Below are 20,407 nucleotides of genomic sequence, written 5' to 3'. Positions count from 1 at the left end.
CTATATAATAGCCATAGATGGTTTTATTCAATATTACTCGAGGTCAACTATTCTACTTTACCTGTTTAGAAATGGAAACTGAGGGACTGGTGCAGAGGTAAAAGAATTGGACCTATCATCATTAATCTTGTAGTTTTTAGCTATAGCCACTGGGTGCCAGTCGTGTGCCACTAACAAGTTACTAATCACTAAATGGCCATTATCCGAGGGAAACGGTAATGATCTTGAGTAGAGAAGTATGGGTTTGGTCACTCATCTTCCCTGGGCTTGTGATCCAGTCCTATATGGCAAAAATGTTACTAGGCTTCGGATCCAGGAGACCTCATTATAAATCCTAGCCTTGCCATTTACTGACTGTGTGATTCTGGGCAAATTAGAAAAGTTCTCTAACCAGTTTCTTCATCTATAAAATGGGAAATCTACAACCTACCTCATAGGATTTTTGTAGAGATTAAAGTGGAAATCTTGGCACAGATTAGGGATTCAATAAATGTTCCTTCCTTCCAAGCCCTATGACTACTGCGTAAGACTAGCCAGCCATCTGCCAAATTTACTGGGCTGTGAATGGCCCTGAGGCTATGGGCCATCACTATAGCAATACAGTGGGGCAAAGGAGGTCAGATCATTTCCTTTTCAGATCTCACTGGGATATCAGAGAGGCCCAAGCAAAAGGACTTCACAGGCTGAAACACTCGTAGATCCTGCCCATATATCTCAGGTCCTATGATAATGCCACATGCCTTACCCTTGACCTATCCCTAGAAATTTGAAGATATAGATGGCTGTAGTGAATTGAATAGTAGCCCCCCAAAAGATATGTCCAAGTCTTAACCACTAGTACCTGTGAATGTGCAAAGGGTCTTTGCAGATATAATTAAGGATCTCAAGATCATTGTGGATTTAGAGAGGGCCCTAAATCCAATGACAGGTGTCCTTGTAAGAGAAAGGCAGAGGGAGACTTGAGAGACAAAGGGGAATGGCCATGTGAAGATGGAGGCAGAGACTGGAGTCATGTGGCCACAAGTCAAGGAACATCTGGGGCCACCAGAGCTGGAAGGGGTAAGGAAGGATTCTCCTCTAGAGCCTTTGGAGGGAGTGTGACCCTGCCAACACCTTGATTTCAGACTTCTGGACTCCAGAACTCTGAGATAATGAATTTCTTTTGTTTTTAAGCTACCAAATTTGTGGTAATTTGTTACAACATCCACGGGTAACTGATACAGTGGGTATTAGCTTTTACCTATTCGCTCAAGTTGTGGGCAGCAGCTTACCGAGCTGAAGGGAAACCAGCAAGAGCATTTGCAGTGAGCCAGTTGAAAGGAACGGCAGATGCATTCCTAGGAAGGTGCTTCCTAGAAGGTACATGCAGCCATGAAAAAAACAGTGCAGTGAAGGGAGTATTTATAGGGGCTTCACTGCTACAAAGCAGAGGAGAGTGGGCAAATCCGTGAGATGCTGTGATCCTTGGGTGACTAGGTACCCAAACCTCCCCATCTGACCAGGCAAACAAAAGTAGGAAAGAGGCAGAAGAGGTGTCTCTCAGAAACAGTGTCTGTAATTTTTATAGCAACTTTATTGAGATGTAACTTGCATACATATAATGAATTGCATCTTTATAAAATGTACAATTTGATAAGTTTTGGCAAATGTACATACTTGTGAAACCATCAAGATAACCAGCATATCCATCACCCTCAAAAGTTTCTTTTGCCCTTCATTACTCCTCCACTCCCTCCAACTCCTATGTCTCCCGTCTTCAAGCAACCACTGATCTGTAACTACAGAGTAATTGTCATTTTATAGAATTGTTATAAATTCAGTCAAGCAGTATGTACTCTTGTATTTCCACGTTTTTTCATTCAGCATGATTATTTAGAGATTCATCCATCCTACTGTGTGTATCAACAGTTCACTCCTTTTATTGCTGAGTAGTATTCCACTGAATGGATATGCCACAGTGTGTTTATTCATTTACCTGTTGACACTGGGTTGTTTCCAGTTTTTGGCTGTTACAAATATGGTAGATGTGCCATGAACATTGGTGTATACATTTTTGTGTGGTATATGCTTTCATTTCTCTTGGGTAAATACCTAGAAGTAGAATGGCTAGGTCGTGAGATAGGTGTATATTTAACTTTTTAAGAAACTGCAAAACTGTTCTCCAAAGTGGTTGTATCATTTTTTATTCCTACAAATAGGATATAAGAGTTCCAGTTCCTGCACATCCTTGCCAACACCTGGTATGGTCAGTCTTTTTATTCCAAGTAGGTGTGAAATATTATTTCATTGTGGTTTTGATTTGCACTTCCCTAATGACTAATAATGTTGAGCATATTTTTGTATGTTTTTTAAAATTAATTAATTAATTAATTTTATTTATTTTTTTGGCTGCATTGGGTCTTCATTGCTGCGCGTGGGCTTTCTCTAGTTGCAGTGAGCAGGGGCTACTCTTCGTTGTGGTTCGCAGGCTTCTCATTGCAGTGGCTTCTCTTGTTGCAGAGCACGGGCTCTAGGCGCGCGGACTTCAATAGTTGTGGCACGCGGGCTTAGTTGCTCCACGGCATGTGGGATCTTCTGGGACCGGGGCTCAAACCCATGTCCCCTGCTTTGGCAGGTGATTCTTAACCACTGCGCCACCAGGGAAGTCCCCATATTTTTGTATGTTTATTTGCTGTTTGTATATCTTCTTTTGTAAAATGTGTGTTCAAATCTTTTGCCAATTAAAAAAATTGGGTTGTTTGTTTTCTTATTATTGAGGTTTGAGAGTTTTAAAATAATCTGAACATGACGGTAAAATTTTTAACTAAAAGTTCAACTTCCTTAATAGTATAAAACTACCAGGTATATGGAGCTATTTCTTCTTGAGTGAACTTTGGTAATTTATGTCTTTCAAGGAATTTTCCATTTAATCTAAATTGTCAAATTTAGTGCAGTGTTCATAATATTCCCCGATAATCCTTTTAATATCTGATGCCACCTCTCTAATTTCTGATATTAGTGGCAATTTGTGTCTTCTCTTATTAATCTTCTTTCTCAATGAACCACCTTTACGTTTCATTGATTTTTTTTCTCTATTGTTTTTCTATTTTACTGACTTCCACTCTGATCTTTATTATTTCATACTTCTGTTTATGTTTAATTTGCTCTTCTTATTCTAGTTGAAGTTGGAAGCTGAGGTCATTGATTTAAGACCTTTTTCTTTATCTTTTTCTTTTTGGCCGCACCACATGGCATGTGGGACCTTAGTTCCCCAATCAGGGATCAAACCCCTGCCCCCTGCAGTGGAAACACGGAGTCTTAACCATTGAACCGCCAGGGAAGTCCCGAGACCTTTTTCTTTTCTAACACAGGTATTTTCCTCTCTAAGTACTGCACTAGCTATGTCTCACAAATTTTGATAACATGTACTTCCATTTTAATTAAATTAAAATATTTTCTACTTTCTCTTTTGATTTTGTGTTTGACCCATGGGTTGTTTATAAGTGTGTCATCTAGTTTCCAAATATTTGGAGTTTTCCAGATATCTTTTTCTTATTGATATTATTATAATAAAATATAATAATTCTATTGTGGTCAAAAACATACTTTATATGACTCAGATCCTTTAAAATTTATTCAGATGTATTTAATGGCTCAGAATATAGTCTATCTTGCGGTATGTCCCTTGCATACTTAAAAATAATGTATAGTCTACTGTGGTTGGGCAGAGTATTTTATAAATATCAGTTAGGTAAAGTTAATTCATAGTGTTATTTGAGACTTCTACAAACTTACTAAATTTTTTTTTTTTTGGCTGCGTTGGGTCTTTGTTGCTGCGCACGGGCTTTTTCTCTAGTTGTGGTGAGGCAGGGCTACTCTTTATTGTGGTGCGCGGGCTTCTAATTGTGGTGGCTTCTCTTGTTGCAGAGCAAGAGCTCTGGGTGCGCGGGCTTCAGAAGCTGCAGCACGTGGGCTCAGTAGTTGTGGCTTGCGGGCTCTAGCGCGCAGGCTCAGTAGTTGTGGTGCACGGGCTTAGCTGCCCCACAGCATGGGGGATCTTCTGGGACCAGGGATCGAACCCGTGTCCCCTGCATTGGCAGGTGGATTCTTAACCACTGTGCCACCAGGGAAGTCCCCAAACTTACTGATTTTTCTGTCTACTTGTTCTACAAATTACTGAGAGAGGTATGTCACGATCTCCCAATATAATTGTGGACTTTATTTCTCCTTAGAGTTCTATTAATTTTGCTTCATGCATTTAAAAACTCTCTAAAAAGTTTTATGAATGTTTAGAGCTATTGTGTTCATTGTACTCACTGTATTATATTCATCATTATGAAGTAACCCTCTTTATCCCTAGTAATATTCTTTGCTCTGAATTCTACTTTGTCTGATACTATACCCTCTCCAGCTCTCTTTTTATTAGTGTAAGCATGGTATATCTTTTTTCTATTCTTTTACTTTTAATCCATTTCTGTCTTTATATTTAAAGTGGGATTCTTGTAGGCAGCATATAGTTGGCTTTTTATTCAATCTAACAATCTCTGCCTTTTAATTGGGTTGTTTAGACTATATTTAATACGATAATTGATATGGCTGGGTTTAAATATATCATCTTACTAATTGTTTTCTATTTGTCTCATCTGTTCTTTGTTCCCTTTTCTTTTTCATCTTCTTCTTCTTTTAGATTGAGTATTTTTTGATAGATTATTTTCTAGAGCAGTTTTAAGTTCATAGCAAAATTGAGCAGAAGATAGAGAGATTTCCCATATTCCCTCTGTCCCCACTGATGCCTCTCCCATTATCAACATCCCCCACTGGAATGGTACATTTGTTACAATTGATGAACCTACACTGACATATCATTATCATCCAAATTTCATAGTTTATGTTAGGGTTCACTCCTGGTGTATATTTTGTGGGTTCGAACAGATGTATAATGACACATATCTACCATTATACTATCATATGGAATAATTTCACTGCCCTAAAAGTCCTCTGTTCTCCCCCTATTCATTCCTCCTTTCCTCCTAACCCCTGACAACCACTGATTTTTTTTTTACTGTCTCCACAGAGTTTTGCCTTTTTCAGAATATCATGCACTGTGTTTGGAATCATATAGTATGTTGCCTTTTCAGGTTGGCTTCCTTTTACTTATATGCATTTAAGTTTCCTCATATCTTTTCATGGCATGATAGCTCATTTCTTTTTCAGCGCTGAATAATATTCCATTGTCTGCATATACCACAGTTTATTTATCCATTCACCTACTGATGGATATCTTGGTTGCTTCCAAGTTTTGGCAATATGAAGAAGGCTGCTGTAAACATCTGTGTACAAGTTTTTGTGTGGACATAAGTTGTAACTCCTTTGGGTAAATACCAAGAAGCATGATTACTGGATCACATGGTAAGAGTATGTTTAGTTTTATACAAAACTGCCAAACTGTCTTCCAAAGTAGCTGTACTATTTTGCATGCCCACCAGCAATAAATGAGAGTTCCTGTTGTTCCACATCTTTGCCAGCATTTGGATTTTGGCCCTTCTGGTAAGTGTGTAGTGATATCTCATTGTTGTTTTAATTTACATTTCCCTGATGACATATGATGTGAACCATCTTTTCATGTGCTTATTTGCTATCTGATGCCATTTTTCGTGAGGTATCTGTTAAGGTCTTTGACCCATTTAAAAATTTTTGTTGAGTGAATCCATGGCGGAGCGGGCAATTTGAACGCCACCCAGCCGGGGCACGCGACCAGGGCGCTGCTGGCCCTCACCTGGACGCCAGCCTCTGCCTCTGGACCCGGAAGGCCGAGAAGGAGCCCGCGGGTCCACAACCCTGAGCGCCTGCCATGGGCCCGCGCCAACAGATCCGTAAGCCCGAAGCCCCAAGGAGGCGCACCGCGAGCCCGGCTCCCGCCGCCGCCCGGCCGGGCCCATACTTAGGCACTTCCTCCCGTCAACTTGCTCGCTGGAGACATTGGGTTCTGAAGGAGATCCGAACTCTTGAGAAGAGCACACACCTGTTGTTAAGGAAGAACCCCCTTCTGCCGCCTGGCAAGAGAAATATGTGTTAAATTCACTCATGGTGTGGACTTCAATTGGCAAGCTCAGGCCATGCTGGCCCTACAAGAGGCAGCAGAAGCGTTTCTAGTTCATCTCTTTGAGGATGCCCATCTCCTCTCCTTACATGCCAGCCGCGTCCTTCTCTTCCCAAAGGATGTGCCGCTGGCCAGGAGGATCCGAGGCATTCAGGAAGGGCTCGGCTGAGCTCCTGCCGCCCGTGACTCTGGATGATACCCAGGAATCTGCCCGTAACCAGGACCAGATCCTGTACAAGGTGCTGCCTGGACTTGCTGTCTCTGAGCAGAGTGTGCGTGTTGCTTTTGTAATTAGTTTTTTTTAAGAAGAAGACTGCATGGCTTTCCTCTGTAACAGAAGTAATATATGACAGAGTCAACACATTCCGAAAGTCCTGAGAATAATTTTCAGATGAGGAGACTCCAAGTTTGACTTCACTTTGCAAATTATTCATACGACTGATGATTTGGAAGACATTTCCAAATCATTTCCACCAGCAATAAATGAGAGTTCCTGTTGTTCCACATCTTTGCCAGCATTTGGATTTTGGCCCTTCTGGTAAGTGTGTAGTGATATCTCATTGTTGTTTTAATTTACATTTCCCTGATGACATATGATGTGGACCATCTTTTCTAGATCTGTACCATTTAAATTTTTTACCATATGTATATTTACTTTTATTTAAAACATAAGGGAAAAAATAAGAGACGACCACTTCAATCAGTTGCATGGAAGAGCCTGGCGCATCCAGCATACAAATCTCTGTCCCTCAGATTGATTTCATCATTAGTGGCAGCAGCAAGTTCCTGTGTGGATTGTGCCTGTCGACAGATTATATAGCTTTTCAAAAACTCAATTGGGATGAAAATAGGAAATTGTTAAGGTTTGATGTTCTGGCTCCTTCTGGTAAATTCCTATCAAAATCATTCAGAAATTCTAGCTTGTAGAATTTATTTTATTCTTATTTACAAATCATAGACGATGTATCATAATTTATACTTCAGAATTTTTCATTCCAGGACTCTAAGAGCCTTTTCAATGTTTTTACAGGTATTTTTTATAACTTCCTTGTGGAGAGATAATAAAAGTAATTCTTTAATGAGAAAAAGTTAAAGCGAAGTTACTATTATACAGAGATTATACTGTGTTCTTTGTGTGTTAGCGTTAAGTTCTTCATTTGGACACTCTGCCAACAGCCACAATTTAAACGAGAGAATTCAGGGATGTGTTTTTGTCTCCAGTGGAGTAGAGTATGAGCAGATAAAAACCTTGCCCATCTCTTGTAACTGAAAGCAGTTTAAGAGATTTCCAGAGAAATGGGAAGTGCCACCCGAAGACTTTTAGATATTGTGTGTGGTGAAAATGATTAGTAAGGGTGGATACTAATAATGATGTGTCAGCCAAATGAATTGAGAGACAAACTAAAGGGAAAAGGACCAAGTTCTGTTGTTTGATAAATTTTAACCCTTTGGAAAAACCTTTTCCTGTTCGACATCAACTCATTTTTATGTAGACATTGGAATAAAGCTTATCTATCTATGACTATAAAAAAAAACTTTGGGGGACTTCCCTGATGGTCCAGTGGCTAAGACTCCGCACTCCCAATGCAGCGGGCCCGGGTTCGATCCCTGGTCAGGAAACTAGATCCCACATGCCACAGCTAAGACCCAACACAACCAAATAAATAAATATTAAAAAAAAAAATTTTTTTTCTTGTTGTTGATTTTTAAGAGTTCTTTGTGTATTTTGGATAATAGTCCTTTAATCAGAGGTGTCTTATAAATATCTTCTCCCAGCCTGTGGCTTGTCTTCTCATTCTCTTGAGAGTTGAATATTTTTTACGATTCCATTTTATCTCCTTTCTTGGATTATTAGGTATAACTCCTTGATGTGTTATTTTGATGGTTCCTTTCATCTTTAACTTACCAGTTTATTCAAGTAATATTATACCACTCCACAGATAGCATAAATCCTTACAACTATACATCTCCATTTCTCTCCTCCTGGTCTGTGCGCTATTGTTGTCATACATTTTACTTCTAACATAGGTTATAGACCTCAAAATACATTATTACTGTTTTTGCTTTAAAAAGTTAATTATGTTTTAAAGAGATTTAAATAATAAGAAAAGTCTTTATATTTATCCACATAGTTACCATTTTAAGTACTCTTCATTCCTTTGTGTAGACCCAGGTTTCCATCTGGTATCACCTTCTGCTTGAAGGACTTCTTTTACATTTATATTTTTTGTCTGCAGATAATGAATTCTTTCATCTCTTGTATGTCATAAAAAGTCCTCATTTCATATTTGTTTTTAAGGATACTTTTGTTGGGTAAAGAATTCTAGGTTGACAGGTTTTGGGGTTTTTTTCAGTACTATAAAGATGTTATTCCATTTTCTTCTAGCTTATACGGTTTCTGATGAGAAACTTGCTGTAATCCTTATCTTTGTTTCCTTGTATTATATAAAAAGGTTTTTTTTTTTTGTCTCTGTTTGTTTTTAAGATTTCTTTTTACCACTGGTTTTAACCAATTTAATTATGATGTGCCTTGGTGTAGTTTTCTTTGCTTCTTGGGCTTGGAGTTTGTTGAGATTCTTGGATCTGTACGATTAATAGATTTCATCAAATTTGGAAAAATTTCAGCCATCATTTCTTCAAATATATTTTCTGCCTCTGCTGCTTCTTCAGATTCTCTAATTATACATGTATTAGCCTATGTGAAGTTGTCCTATAACTCACAGATGCTCAATAGTCTATTATTATTTTAACCTCTGTGTTTAATTTTTATTTATTTATTTATTTGTTTGTTTGTTTAGCTTTCCCAAGTTGCGGTGAGTGGGGTCTACTCTTTGTTGTGGTGTGCGGGCTTCCCATTGCAGTGGCTTCGCTTGTTGCAGAACATGGGCTCTAGGCACATGGGCTTCAGTTGTTGTGGCATGCAGGCTCAGTAGTTGTGGCTCATGGGCTCTAGAGCACAGGCTCAGTAGTTGTGGCACACGGGCCACACAGGGATCGAACCCGTGTTCCCTGCATTGGCAGGTGGATTCTTAATCACTGAGCCACCAGGGAAGCCCCCTCTGTGTTTAATTTCGGATAGTTTCTATTGCTATGTGTTTTTCCTTAAGTGTCTAATGTGCCATTGATACTATTCGGTGTAACCAGTATAATTTTCACCTCAGAGACATTAGTTTTCACCTTAAAGTTTGTTTGGGGTCTTTTTTATACCTTCCACATCTCTTACGAATATGTTCAATCTGTCCTCTAGTTTCCTGAACATATGGAATACGGTTATAAGAATAACTGTTTTTTGTCTACTAATTTTAACTTCCATGTCAGTTCTGGATCAGTTTGGATTGACTGATTGATCAATTGACTGAGTTTTCTCTTCATTGTGGGTTGTATTTTCCTGCTTCTTAGCATGTCTGTTATTTTTTTTATTAGATTCAAGGCAGTGTGAATTTACCTTGGTGGGTGCTGGATATTTTTGTATTCTTATAAATATTCTTGAACTTTGTTCTGAGATGCCATTGAATTACTTGGAAACCACTTGATCCTTTTAGGTCTTGCTTCTGCTTTTGAGCTTTGTTAGGCAGAACCAAGGAGTGTTTATTGTAGATGTAATTTTTTTCCATTTCTGAGGCAAGGCTATTCTTAGTATTTTACCTGATGCTCCGTAAATTATAAGACTTTGCTCTCTGGTTGATGGGAATAGGCACTATTCCCAGCCCTGTGTAAGCTCTGCCTATTGTCCCCTGTAATCCTTCTGAGTGGTTCTTTACCAGGATGGTTTCTTCATATGAATGAGCTGATCAGTACTCAACTGAATACTAGAGAGAGGAGCCTCTGCAGATCTCCAGAATTCTCTCTCTGTGCAGCTCTCTCTTCTCTGGTACTCTGCCCTGAAAGCTTAAGCTACCTTAGCATCCCTGGATTCCTAGCTTCATCTGTTCAACTCAGGGACACCACTAGGCTTTGCCTGGATTCCTTCTCCCTGTTCCACAGTCTCTGTACTTTCTCTAAGCAGTGTGCAAGGGCATTCATAGAGCTCACTTCGTTGTTTTCCATCTCTCAGGAATGACTATCCCATCCATTGTCTGAGGCCCAATGTCTTGAGAACCATTGTTTCATATGTTGTTTTTTTTGTTATTGTCCAGATTTTTGGTTATTTCAGGCAGGAGGGTAAATCTGGTCCCTGTTACTCTATCTTGGCCAGAAGCCACTGTATAATCATTTCCCTCTTAATCTCTTTTATTTACTCATCTTACACTTTAATTCCAGAAAAGTCAATCCTGCTGATGGTTGCCAAGAGAGCCAGAAAAGTGGGCTTCAGCTGAAACACTACTACTACGTACACCCAGAATCTGGAAATACATAAAATTTCCCAGCTATGATTTCTCTTAATTCATTAGAGGAGCCTATAACTATCTGACCTCCATGAGGGCAGAGACCCCAACTAATGCAACTCTATATCTCCATCATCCAAAAAGGTAAATAGATAAAAGTATGTTTTTCACTAGGCAAAACTAAACATAGGAATTCCATCATATCATCATCCTCATAAAAGTAGCTATGTGCTTAGCAGTTTACTTACATTATCTTATTCAAACCTCACAACGATCATTTTAGGTGTGCATCATTCTTATTTTACTGATAAAGAAACTGAGACTTGGAATAAATAGCTTCTATAATAATACCATGCAACTAGTTTGTGGCAGAAATGGAATTCAAGTGACATCTCTAACCATGCTCTTAACCTCTATGTAATACTATGTTCTATAAAGTTTTTCTAAACCACAGGCTTCCTTGCTAAAAGGCTAACCTCAGATTGTGCAGTCTAAAGTCCTACACCTACCCATTGTGTATTCAGGGTTCTCATACATCAATATGGAAGATTTCCACCAAAGTACCTATTATTACTTTACACTTACCTGCTTCACCTCACGTGAGCAGTGGTGAAGAAATCGGTTCTGGGTGATCTCATGAAATGATTTATGCAGCTTGGTCCCAAATTCCTGTGTGTCAGCTGCCTAAAATGGGCCAGAGACAGAATATGTTGAGTTCCAGTACTGGCAACCAAAGGGTAAGTACCCACAGGAAGTTTATATGGGGAGAGATCGAGACTAACAGAAAGGCAAACCACTGACATCCTTCATGTTGTATTAGAAGTTTCCTTAGTTCCTGTGGACACAGGATAAGTAGAAAGAAGGTCTGGGATACTTGACATGAGACAGGTAGCTGTGGCTCCTATATATCTTCCAATTTCTGTTACCTAAGCAAGATCTTTCAAACAAGGTCTTTGTTCTCCTATCTCTATAGGAGATAAATATCCCAGAGATCCATCTGTTCGTGAAGAGGTTATATAAACTGCTCTCCTCTAAAACAAGTTCCAAGAGAGCAGAGGTTCTACTGAACAACTAAGGCTGATATAGGAACTTTTCCCCAGATAAATCTTTCAGGGAGGAAAGGAACAGTAGTAATTTAGTTTGCATCCATTAAGGAATGGGTAACAGCCTCTACTTTTTAGTATAGAATTGTATTGATAGGATATTAGAGTTAAAAGGGGCCAGAGTAATCACCTAATACAACACACTAATTTCATTTCATTTTATTTTTATTTGTTTATGTATGTATGTATGTATGTCATGAAGGAAAGTGCAGTGTTTACTGTAAGGCACCATACAAGGAGTCCAGGGTAGCTAATGCTCCAAAAAACCTGAACTCCCTGATGGGTTTCAGGGGGGTATTTTTAAAGGCCAGGTGAAGGAGGGAGTCGCAGGTTATGTGATCAGCTCATGCACAGTTCTCTGACTGGTTGATGGTGAGGTAACAGGGTGGTGTCACAGGAGGTAACATTATCAGTCTTCAGGCTCCAGTAGGTCTGGGGGCTACTGCTCATGGTCATCAAGTAGTTAGAATCCTCCATTTGGTGAGGGTTTTTAAAACATATATGAAACAACTCAGGAAATGTGCATCATATACTGTTATCTAGGTACCTCACAGAGGAGCTAAAGCAGAGGACATGGGTGGAGGGGTCTTCCCCTATAGGAAAGGCCCCATAGGGTCCTGCTCAGTTACAGTTTCATGCAGCTTTCCATAATTCTATCTAGAACAAAATACATATGCATGCTCGAGCAATGAAATATAAATTGCATAATTTCAGTAATGCCACATACCACTTAAATGCTCTTATATTTGCATTTAAAACTGGCACCACACAGAATGAAAATGAATGATAAAATTTATACAAATAATGTAAAATTTTAATTTTTCTTTACTGAGAACATTAACTAGCAAATAAAAAACACCAGACAAGTCAAATGAAACTGCAGAAGAAATTTAAAAGCTTTATACTTTACTATCTTTACTGCTTCCCCCCTTTTTTGCATTTTGCAAGGGCCCCCAAAATTGTGGCGCTACCCCTGACTATAAAGGAGCAGCCCTGGGGAACTTGGGGATGAACACACTAATTTTATAGATGAGACAACTGAAATTCACAAAGGAGAAGTGACCACCCAAGATCTCATAGCCAGTTAGAATGAAAGTTAGGGCTGACTTTCACTGTGCTACCCACATGACCCAGAAAGTTGAAGCTGTGAGAAGATGCACTAGATTATAAAGGTGTTATACATTTTGACCCATTACCATTTATAGAAATTTATTCCAGGAAATAATTCAAAAGAAGCAAGCGATCACATATAGGTATTAACTGAAGTACTATTTGTTGGCAGAAAAAATGTAAACAACTTAAATGTCTGTCATTAGGGGAATGGTTTATTAAATTAGATTAAACTAATATAGTGGAATATTGGTTAACCAATACAAATTTTAAGACTGTTGAAACAGGGGAAAAGGTCAAATTATATATGAATATAAAATACTTTGGTTACGACTATATAGTATAATGTATATGCGATAATACGCAAAAATTAAGTGATAAAGTTTATTAGTTATTATTTTAAATTTTATGTATATTACACTACTTTTCAAGAAAAAAAGTACAAAAAAATGAAGTGACATGGAAAGAATGTGTTACCCCTCTGATAATTTGGTCAGCACACATTGGAAGGAAGGAAGGAAAAAAACCAATATTTATTAAGAATCTACCATGTGTAAAAATGGGCAGAAGACCTAAATAGACATTTCTCCAAAGAAGACATACAGATGTCCAAGAGGCACATGAAAAGCTGCTCAACATCACTAATTATTAGAGAAATGCAAATCAAAACTACAATGAGGTATCACCTCACACCAGTTAGAATGGGCATCATCAGAAAATCTACAAACAACAAATGCTGGAGAGAGTGTGGAGAAAAGGGAACCCTCTTGCACTGTTGGTGGGAATGTAAATTGATATAGCCACTATGGAGAACAGTATGGAGGTTCCTTAAAAACCTAAAAATAGAATTACCATATGACCCAGCAATCCCACTACTGGGCATATACTCAGAGAAAACCATAATTCAAAAAGACACTTGCACCCCAGTGTTCATTGCAGCATGATTTACAATAGCCAGGTCATGGAAGCAACCTAAATGCCCATCGACAGACGAATGGATAAAGAAGATGTGGTACATATATACAATGGGATATTACTCAGCAATAAAAAGGAATGAACTTGAGTCATTTGTAGAGACTGTCACACAGAGTGAGGTAAGTCAGAAAGAGAAAAACAAATATCGTATATTAACACATACATGTGGAATCTAGAAAAATGGTACAGATGAACCAGTTTGCAAGGCAGAAATAGAGACACAGATGTAGAGAACAAATGTATGGACACCAAGGGGGGGAAGCAGGGGTGGGGGGGTGGTGGTGGGATGAACTGGGAGATTGGGATTGACATATATACGCTAATACATATAAAATAGATAACTAATAAGAACCTGCTATATTAAAAAAATAAATAAAATAAAATTCAAAAAAATAAAATAAAATAAAATACTACCCATTGCATACTACTTAAGACAATTTAAGATGAAATGTATTAAAACTTAAAACTTTAGCATTAAAAAAAAAAAGAATCTACAATGTGTTATGCAGGTTCACACTTAGCTCTCAACTTCATAATTACCCTGTGAGGTACTATTATTTTTTTCTAATTTGTAGATGAAACTCAGAGAAGTTCAGTACAGGCCTAAGTCCACCTAGCTAGTAAACAAATGAGCCAAAATTTGAACTCAGGCCTTTGATTCCAAACCCTGTTACACTATTCCATACTGCCAAACACATGTAATGCTTATGGTTGCTCATTTTCAGTATATTCTGTTGCCATGAGGTAATAGAACATTCTTCAATAAGAAACTGGGAATCACTGATATAATCCTAGCTCTGCTTATAACTACCTGTATGATCAAAAGGAAACAGAAATTTTAAATAACTTGTTTTCTCATTTATAAAATAGTATACGCATCACTATCCATTCAACAAACATTTCTTAAAACACTTACTTATGTAGAATCATAGGAGGATCAAAGTAAATAATGTTTCTAAGAGCACTGCACATATTACTCAGATAGGTAGTAGAATGTCATTAAAACCCTGGCACTTTTAAGCATCCCCAACCGCCTACTAACTTGAAGTGTCTGGAGGCATGTCTTTCGGAAGCTGCTGCTTGTGCTTCCAGTCATGATACTCATGATGGAATTCACAGCCACTGAGAGTGAGGCCTGTAGTTTCTGATGAGCCTAGAGAATAAAACAAGGAAGCGGGAGACCGCAGTTTATAATAACCCCAAACTGCTGGTTCAGAGAATCACAAAGCGACCAAAGATTTTAGTCAGAGCAGGATTTCAAAAATTCTTCCCCCTCCACCAAAAATACTTACTGAGATCATGACAAAGGACACTTAGACTTACTGACATAGATACATTCAGAAAAGACACGTAGTAAGACACTGAGCAACAAAACAGATATACTTACTATTAAAAAACAAAAAGCTTTAAGCTTTACCCTTTTAGTGTAGTTGTCTTTTCTCTGAAAAGGAGGCCATATGAAGTAAGAAATGTGTTACCAAAAGTACACAGGATGGAGGGATTCAAAAAGTCAGGTAAGAAGACAAAGTGATGTTATAAAGGATTAGGAAGTGGCGGAAGAATGTAAGATTTAATGAAACAGCAGCTCTAGAAACATGTGTGGGAAGGGGAAATATATAGATAAGATAGCTATGCATTGATGTAAGCTTTTATATATAGGATGGATAAACAACAAAGTCCTGTATAGCACAGAGAACGATATTCAATATCATATGATAAACCATAATGAAAGAGAATATAAAACAAGAATGTATATATATGTAAAACTGAATCACTTTGCTGTATAGCAGTACTTAACACAATGTTGTAAATCGACTATACTTCAATAAAAAAAATTTTCAGGCCAAGTGCATGCATGTGCTTTCAATTTATCCAGAACTTATAGTCAATAATATAGCACTTCAATGTGTGAAAGAGGGAAGAAGACATTAATGACACTACAAATTAATATACAAAAATACTTCAATGTGTAAAACCACCTAGAATGAATATAGTGTCCTGGGTTCAGTGTTTACTGTTCCTCTTTTATAAATGTTTTCCTGTCCCCTGGTATAATGGGAGTGGTGAAAACAAACTAACAGGCAGGCAAAACCAAGCTCATTTTGCTTGTGAAAAAACACACTCACATCGTAAGTCACGTGTTCCAAAAAGAAAATAAAATTTGTTCACACTCAAAAAAAAAGAAAAGAAAAGAGGTATGTTATCAGTCATTTTCCCTGGTCTACTGTTCTGCCCGTATTTATTCAAACTCACCTACTAGGAGATAAGACTAAGCAAGCTGGTTACCGTGACCCATCTAAGTTAAAGCCCGAGTTCCTAGGCTAGATTCAGTTTATAAGACCAGCCCAGGTGGGGACTTCCCTGGTGGCGCAGTGGTGAAGACTCCACACTCCCAATGCAGGGGGCCCAGGTTCAATCCCTGGCCAGGGAACTAGATGCCACATGCATGCCACAACTAAGACCTGGTGCAACCAGATAAATAAATAAATATTTTTAAAAAGATCATCCCAGATGACCAAAGAGGAGAGGAAGAAGCATTCAGGGAGGAAGGGCTCTCAGGCCCTGTCTGCCATATACTCTATCTTTTTCTTAGAGAGAGGAGAAAGGGAGTTGTGAATTTCTTATTACCTTGACAGCCTGGTGATGCTGCTCCAAGGCCTGGTCCACAGCGACCTGGATGGAATCTTGCACCACACTGTGGCTCTCCGTGAGAATGGCACTGAGATGAGTTGTGAGCAAAGTGTGGACTCCTAAGGGGAGGCAGAATGTTGGTAACCTTGAGTGAGAATGACCACTTCAAGACTGCTGTTCATATGCTGTGAGTCAGGACTGAGAATGGGAAAGAGGCCGCTTGAAAAAAGAAGCCGCTTCTGCCTATCCACAGATAATTACTTTTTTAGACAAAAACCCCCAGCAATTTACAAACATACCCAATTCCCACTTACAAATGAACGAAAGCTCACTAAAATTAAAGTGAAGAATGACATTATTTTTGAAGAATCAAATGAGGAATCCTGTTTAATTCATATCAGAAACAGAAATATATGCTATATACTATAAACAATGATACTGGTGGCTCCCAAAGGAAAGGAAAAACCTGGAGAGTATGTCTAACTCTACTCTGTTCCTATTTGAGCGTCACTGTTGTGGTGAGCCATTGCTACTGTCAGGGTATCAATCCTTTTAGATACGCTGTGGCATAGAAAAAGTTAAGGGCTTCCCTGGTGGTGCAGTGGCTAAGAATCCGCCTGCCAATGCAGGGGACACATGTTCGAGCCCTGGTCCGGGAAGAATCCCACATGCTGTGGAGCAACTAAGCCCGTGCAGCACAACTGCTGAGCCTGCGCTCTAGGGCCTGTGAGCCACAACTACTGAGCCCACGTGCCACAACTACTGAAGCCCACGTGCCTAGAGCCCATGCTCTGCAACAAGAGAAGCCACCGCAATGAGAAGCCCACGCACCGCAACAGAGTAGCCCCCACTCGCCACAACTAGAGAAAGCCCGCACACAGCAACAAAGACCCAACGCAGACAAAAGTAAATAAATGAAATAAATAAATTTATTTTAAAAAAAAAGAAAAAGTTAAAACTCACAATCTGAGAATTGCTGGTATAAGGTCTTTTTAAATGAGGGACTATCTCTGATAAAGTAACCATAGGCACCACTGCTCAGCATCCTTCAGAAAAGCTAACACGTGAGACCGATGGGCAAAATACGTCATTAAACAATATGCCAGCATTGATGATCCTGATACAACCAATACAGGAAGACAAATTTATTTTTTGGGACACCTGGAGAAAATGCTTCTTAATTAATCTTTCTTCTTTCAGTGTTTTTCTACTCCCTGTATGGTCTGTTCAAAGGTAAGGCTGGCTGGCTTTTCTCAGGGCTGCAATTAAAATGCAAGTCAGAAAAAAAAATGCAAGTCAGAAGGAACATTTTCTACCACAAGGCACCATGATGCTTTCCTGGAAGGGAAGGGAAGAATTGCTCTGCTCAAAAGGGTTCTGGAACTGGAATCAAGAGAACATAGATTCTAGCGTCAATTCTACTATCAACTAATAGTGACCAAGTCACTTCACTTTTCTCATTTTAGTACAGAAAGTGTCTTTATACCACCTGCTCTCATGGGTATTTTGTGCAGATAAACTGGGATAATATATATAAAGTGTTTTGAAATGTACATTGCAATATTCAAAGAGAAAATATCGCTATTGCTATGATATCATGTGGATTACTATTTTCTATAGTTTGGTCCTAAGAATAGCCTTAAGAAATCAGTTGGAGCCCCTTTGAAAGCAGACATTTAATTAAAAAGCTATAGTTTCATCCCTAAAACTGCTGATACCACCAGATGCCTTTAACACTGTGGGAAAATGAGTTAATCATAGAAAAGTTACCATGACAAGGTAGGCAGAAGGCCAATTAAGTGATTTTCTTTTTTAAGACACATGGAAACAGACTGTAGTTCTGCACAAGCTGTTTCCTAAAAGGAGCTCTGGAGAAAGCTTTCAAGGATCTGAGAAAGAAGAGGGGGAAAAGAAAATAAAATTACTACATATATCTATATCCATGTATCTATACCTACCTACCCTTACGGTGCATCTTCTTCAAAGGCTAGTCCTAAACTCTCAGATGTATAAGGAAATTTTAAAAGATAACTACTATGTTTACTAATGCAGTGATGGATTTCTGTTTAACCAGTACTGAGTACCACTACCTGAGATGCTGCAGGCCTTCAGAGTCAAGCTAAACAGAGGTGTACAAACTCTCACAGTACTATAATAATGATAGGTAACCCTGGTTTCTGAGGAAGTATGTTTAATAGGATTCAGAATGTGATACCAGATTTTATGTCATCCTAGGGAAGACTGAACATGGTGCTCCCTCTAGCAGACCAACCTTAAAAAAAAAAAAAAAAAAAACTGTCAAAGATAGCAGATCTTACATCTTAAGAGGGTCTTTAGACTTGGAAGGGCCTTTGATAGCACCTAGTCTAAAAATCTCATGTTAAACATATGAAAAGGAAGGATCAGATGATTTATGCAACTTGCTACCCAAAAAATCATTAAGGAATTTGGTAGCAGAACTAAAATTAAACCCAGGTCTCCTGATTGTACCCTGAAGTCCTTTCCACCATACTAAGCTGCTTCTCTTATAAGTCTTTGTCCATGCCAGCACAGGTCGGATAATAGCCCTAGGCATTCTCACCTTTGACCTCCTTGCTGGAAGCCTCATTAGTTTGGGTCTCTTCTATGTTTCCATTCCAGGGCCTTAATGAATGGACACAGTGGGGCACCAGAGAACACCAGCTCCTCAAATAAAAGAGTTACAAGCCAGAGCCCTGGAAAGCAGTGCTTCTCTCCTAAAGAATATATACATGATGGAAAAAGGTAGGAGAGGCATGGAAGGCTGGCAGTAGGAAGAATCCCACAGGTTCAACAAATAGTTGGCAGCAATGTGAGGTCTTCTGGTCTGGTGTTGTAAGCTGTCTCATTTCTCTATGACTCACCAAATAGCACTGGAACGCCTAGAGAGTAAAGTCCCAAGAAAAAACAGTCGCCCACAAAGAAAGAATAACCCAAAAACATATCAGGAACACCAAAAGGAAGGCTTGTGAACATTTCCCCAGACATTTATAAGCTCCACTTCTTGCTTCTTCCTTCAAAGTTTAGGAGGACACTGAGAAACACTTAAATTTATGTCTCAGGCTTTACTGGATTAAAAATGCATAAGCCAACTCTCATACTCATACTCAGTGGTTTTCAAACTTTACTATGTTTAGGAATCACCTGAGAATCTTGTTAAAAATGCATATTCTTGAGCCATACCAGATTTTTACATTAGCAAAACAATGAGTTAATCCTTGCCCAGGAAGCTGCACATTTTCAAATACTCCAGGTGATTCTGATGCATGTGTTTCATGGACCACAGAACAGTGAAATCACTGCTTTACCACTAACAGAGAGACCTTCTGATAACAGGTTATCACCTATCTGCTAGATAAACGCCAAAGGCATTTGTATGCCTGAACAAGGACAATTTCTCCCTTTTCAGAGGTTGATGTGGCAATCACACAAAGCCATTCATACCAATGTACTCCCACAGCTCCTCGTGTTCAATCTGAGATGTTGCATTAAGGCCAAGTAAAACTGATAACTTTTCTTGATTCCACTTGGAAAAGCAGTAGGGTGGTGAACAGTTCTCAAGCCTGAAATGCTTTAAAAACATACTGATACCTGAGGCCCACCTCAATCCAAGGAAATCCGAACCTCTGGGGGTGAGGTTTGGGCATTTTTTAGAAGCTCCCCAGGTAATACATTGTGCAGCTGAGGTTGAGAACTACCCATCTAAGGTAATATACTCTGTAGGGACCAACAGGAAGTGTCTGCTGATTTCTGGTCAACCAAATCTGGGAATGTCATCATCTAAGTGAGGCTTCAAGATGTAGATCTTTCCCGTAGAGCATGTAATTTGTTTAACTTATTTAAGCAAGGTTTTTCATTGAAATGAGTTATTTTACAGAAACACATCTATTCAGATTTATGCATCATGTAAAGTCTCCTTTCTTTATTCTCTTAACATTTAAGCACACCCAAGCTGGCAGCCCCACTCTCCTATACCTACCCCAGAGTTCCATTTTCTGGACTGGAAATCCGCTGTGGAAGTCCACAAAGAGAAAAAGCAGCAGAGTTTGTCCCTGGGGGTCCATATTCTGGGTCTGATCCCCCTCACTGGATTCCACCTGATAACTCACATCTGGAAGCACCAAATCTAGAGGACAAGATATTACAGAGTATCCTAAGTAAAGCCT

General features: G+C 38.9%; 1 protein-coding gene across 8 annotated transcripts in view; it reads right to left on the bottom strand.

Moving 5' to 3' along the window:
- Positions 1-20,407, bottom strand: part of TOP6BL (TOP6B like initiator of meiotic double strand breaks) — a 100,146-nt gene that overhangs the window by 6,176 nt on the left and 73,563 nt on the right. For 4 of the 8 annotated variants that reach the window (XM_082478241.1, XM_082478242.1, XM_082478248.1 and 1 more), the window contains 4 exons: positions 20,221-20,367; positions 16,221-16,342; positions 14,635-14,745; positions 10,990-11,088 (listed from right to left, as the gene is read on the bottom strand). In XM_082478241.1, the coding sequence (XP_082334367.1) occupies positions 10,990-11,088; positions 14,635-14,745; positions 16,221-16,342; positions 20,221-20,367 (479 nt within the window). The other 4 variants (XM_082478243.1, XM_082478245.1, XM_082478246.1 and 1 more) reach the window with 4 other exon arrangements.

This window comes from Balaenoptera physalus (genome assembly GCF_965194825.1).
Source record: "Balaenoptera physalus genome assembly, chromosome: 10".
Taxonomy (NCBI): Eukaryota; Metazoa; Chordata; class Mammalia; order Artiodactyla; family Balaenopteridae; genus Balaenoptera; species Balaenoptera physalus.
This window is presented reverse-complemented; position numbering and strand designations above follow the sequence as displayed.